The sequence below is a fragment of the Hyalella azteca genome, unplaced genomic scaffold (assembly GCF_000764305.2).
Source record: "Hyalella azteca isolate HAZT.00-mixed unplaced genomic scaffold, Hazt_2.0.2 contig16724, whole genome shotgun sequence".
Taxonomy (NCBI): Eukaryota; Metazoa; Arthropoda; class Malacostraca; order Amphipoda; family Hyalellidae; genus Hyalella; species Hyalella azteca.
In genome coordinates this window covers 264,777-266,795 of record NW_025946533.1, presented here as the reverse complement: position 1 = coordinate 266,795, position 2,019 = coordinate 264,777, and the positions used below count along the sequence as shown (strand labels likewise).

At 44.6% G+C, this 2,019-nt stretch overlaps 1 protein-coding gene across 1 annotated transcript; it reads right to left on the bottom strand.

Annotated features, from left to right (window-relative positions):
* Nucleotides 1–424: 424 nt before the first annotated feature.
* LOC125179337 (uncharacterized protein DDB_G0288805-like) lies at nucleotides 425–1,773 on the bottom strand. Its single transcript, XM_047885024.1, has 3 exons — nucleotides 1,768–1,773; nucleotides 790–1,016; nucleotides 425–575 (listed from the first exon to the last, which is right to left on the bottom strand). The coding sequence occupies exons 1-3, from the start codon at nucleotides 1,771–1,773 to the stop codon at nucleotides 425–427; spliced, it is 384 nt and encodes a 127-aa protein (XP_047740980.1).
* Between the last annotated feature and the right edge of the window lie 246 nt (nucleotides 1,774–2,019).

The window sequence follows — 2,019 nt, the reverse complement described above, 5'->3', positions numbered from 1 at the left end:
ACTAATTTCAATCTTAAACTCCTTGCATCGACTTCGATAATCATCAAAATTTATTCAAAGCTTCACTACGGGAGCACGGGAGCAGGCATTACATGAAACATTTTTTCGTTAGTTCGTCCTGGTTTTCTTTGTTCCCATTGTTGATCTCACGACTAACTTGCCTCAAATTCAGCATCGTGAGAAATTCGATGTAAAACACGGAATTATCTGGGACAAAGTAGCTCGCAGAAAGCCCCCGGATTTCTTTTATACGCGTTTGCTGCAGAACAAGGCTGGTCTGTGAGGCTTTTAAGGCTATTGGAATGTCGCGCGTCCATCGAAGGCGTCTGCAACATTGCGAGGCGCGAGCACGCGAGCGGCGACGCGTGTGGGGGCAACTGCCGTCCATCTCGTTACTTTACAGGCTGCTGGCCTGCTGGTGAGCTCACATTGTTACTGTTATGGCTGCTGGTGAACTCACATTGTTTCTGTTATTGGCTGCTGGTGAGCTCACATTGTTACTGTTATGGCCTGCTGGTGAGCTCAGCACGTTACTGTTATGGCCTGCTGGTGAGCTCACATTGTTACTGTTATGCCTGCTGGTAAGCTCACATTGTTACTGTTATGGCTGCTGGTGAGCTCACATTGTTACTGCTATGGCCTGCTGGTGAGCTCACATTGTTACTGTTATTGGCTGCTGGTGAGCTCACATTGTTACTGTTATGGCTGCTGGGGAGCTCAGCACGTTACTGTTATGGCTGCTGGTGAGCTCAGCACGTTGCTGTTATTGGCTGCTGGTGAGCTCAGCACGTTGCTGTTATGGCTGCTGGTGAGCTCAGCACGTTACTGTTATTGGCTGCTGGTGAGCTCACATTGTTTCTGTTATTGGCTGCTGGTGAGCTCACATTGTTACTGTTATTGGCTGCTGCTGAGCTCACATTGTTACTGTTATTGGCTGCTGGTGAGCTCAGCACGTTACTGTTATTGGCTGCTGGTGAGCTCAGCACGTTACTGTTATGGCTGCTGTTGAGCTCAGGCTGTTACTGTCATGGCCTGCTGGTGAGCTCAACGCGTTACTGTTATGGGCTGCTGGTGAGCTCAGCACGTTACTGTTATAAGCTGCTGTTGAGCTCAGCATGTTACTGTCCAGAGCTGCTGTTGAGCTGAGCGCGAAGCTGTTAGCAAGTTCAGCATGTAACTGTCATAAAATGCTGTTGTGCTCATCAATTGTGTTGCTGTCCTGGGGTGCTGTAGCGGGCAACCACTAACACGTACAGGTCGTAATCATAAGTCTACTGTACATTGCGGAATTTCTTGTAAATACCGGAATGGAGGGCAGTCTGTCTGTGCAGCTTATTTTAATACAAGGGTTCTATATACAAGTATGTTTACCAACAATGAGGCGTGACGTACACGTTACGTACAGATGATTTGCAACGTGGCGACTCCAATCGATGAATATGCTTTCTGTCTCACTAGGTAATGGTGAAGTTCATTAATCTCCGATAAGTCTGCATCTTGCTTTCTATGATTATGAAGAGGTTCTCAATCCACTAGAGCGAGGCATGTTCATGTACGTATTCTAGCCGGTAATCATCATATCATCACAAATTATATCAGGAAAAATAGACACATGAGTTGTTCTTCCATTCACCGTCAAAATTTATAATCTAGATGACTATAGAGGCTCTAAGAATACCGGCAATAATTTTCTACCTTCCTCTCACGTCATCTGTCTTCTCTCACCTGTTTTCTGCTTTATTCCAACAATAAACGTCTTATCCGCACCGCCATATAGGTGCAGAACACCATAAAATTCCAGATTTCATCCAAATATGAACCTACTAATTATGAATTAACCCATATGCTATGAATACAAATTATTTGGAGAATTGAGTATGAAAAAACTCCTAATAATTTTACTTAACCATTTTCGACGTATAGATATTCTTTATAATTGGAGTCTATACCATTACAGTGCTCTTGAGATCAGCGTGTTACTGGCTTCAGTTTATCGTCGCGATCAACGTGTAATCGTTG

Excerpts from the sequence above, each read along its gene's own strand:
- LOC125179337 (XM_047885024.1), bottom strand. Across the intron at positions 576-789 it reads CCAGCAGCCATAACAGCAAC|GCATAACAGTAACAATGTGA; the intron begins GTGCTGAGCTCA and ends GCTTACCAGCAG.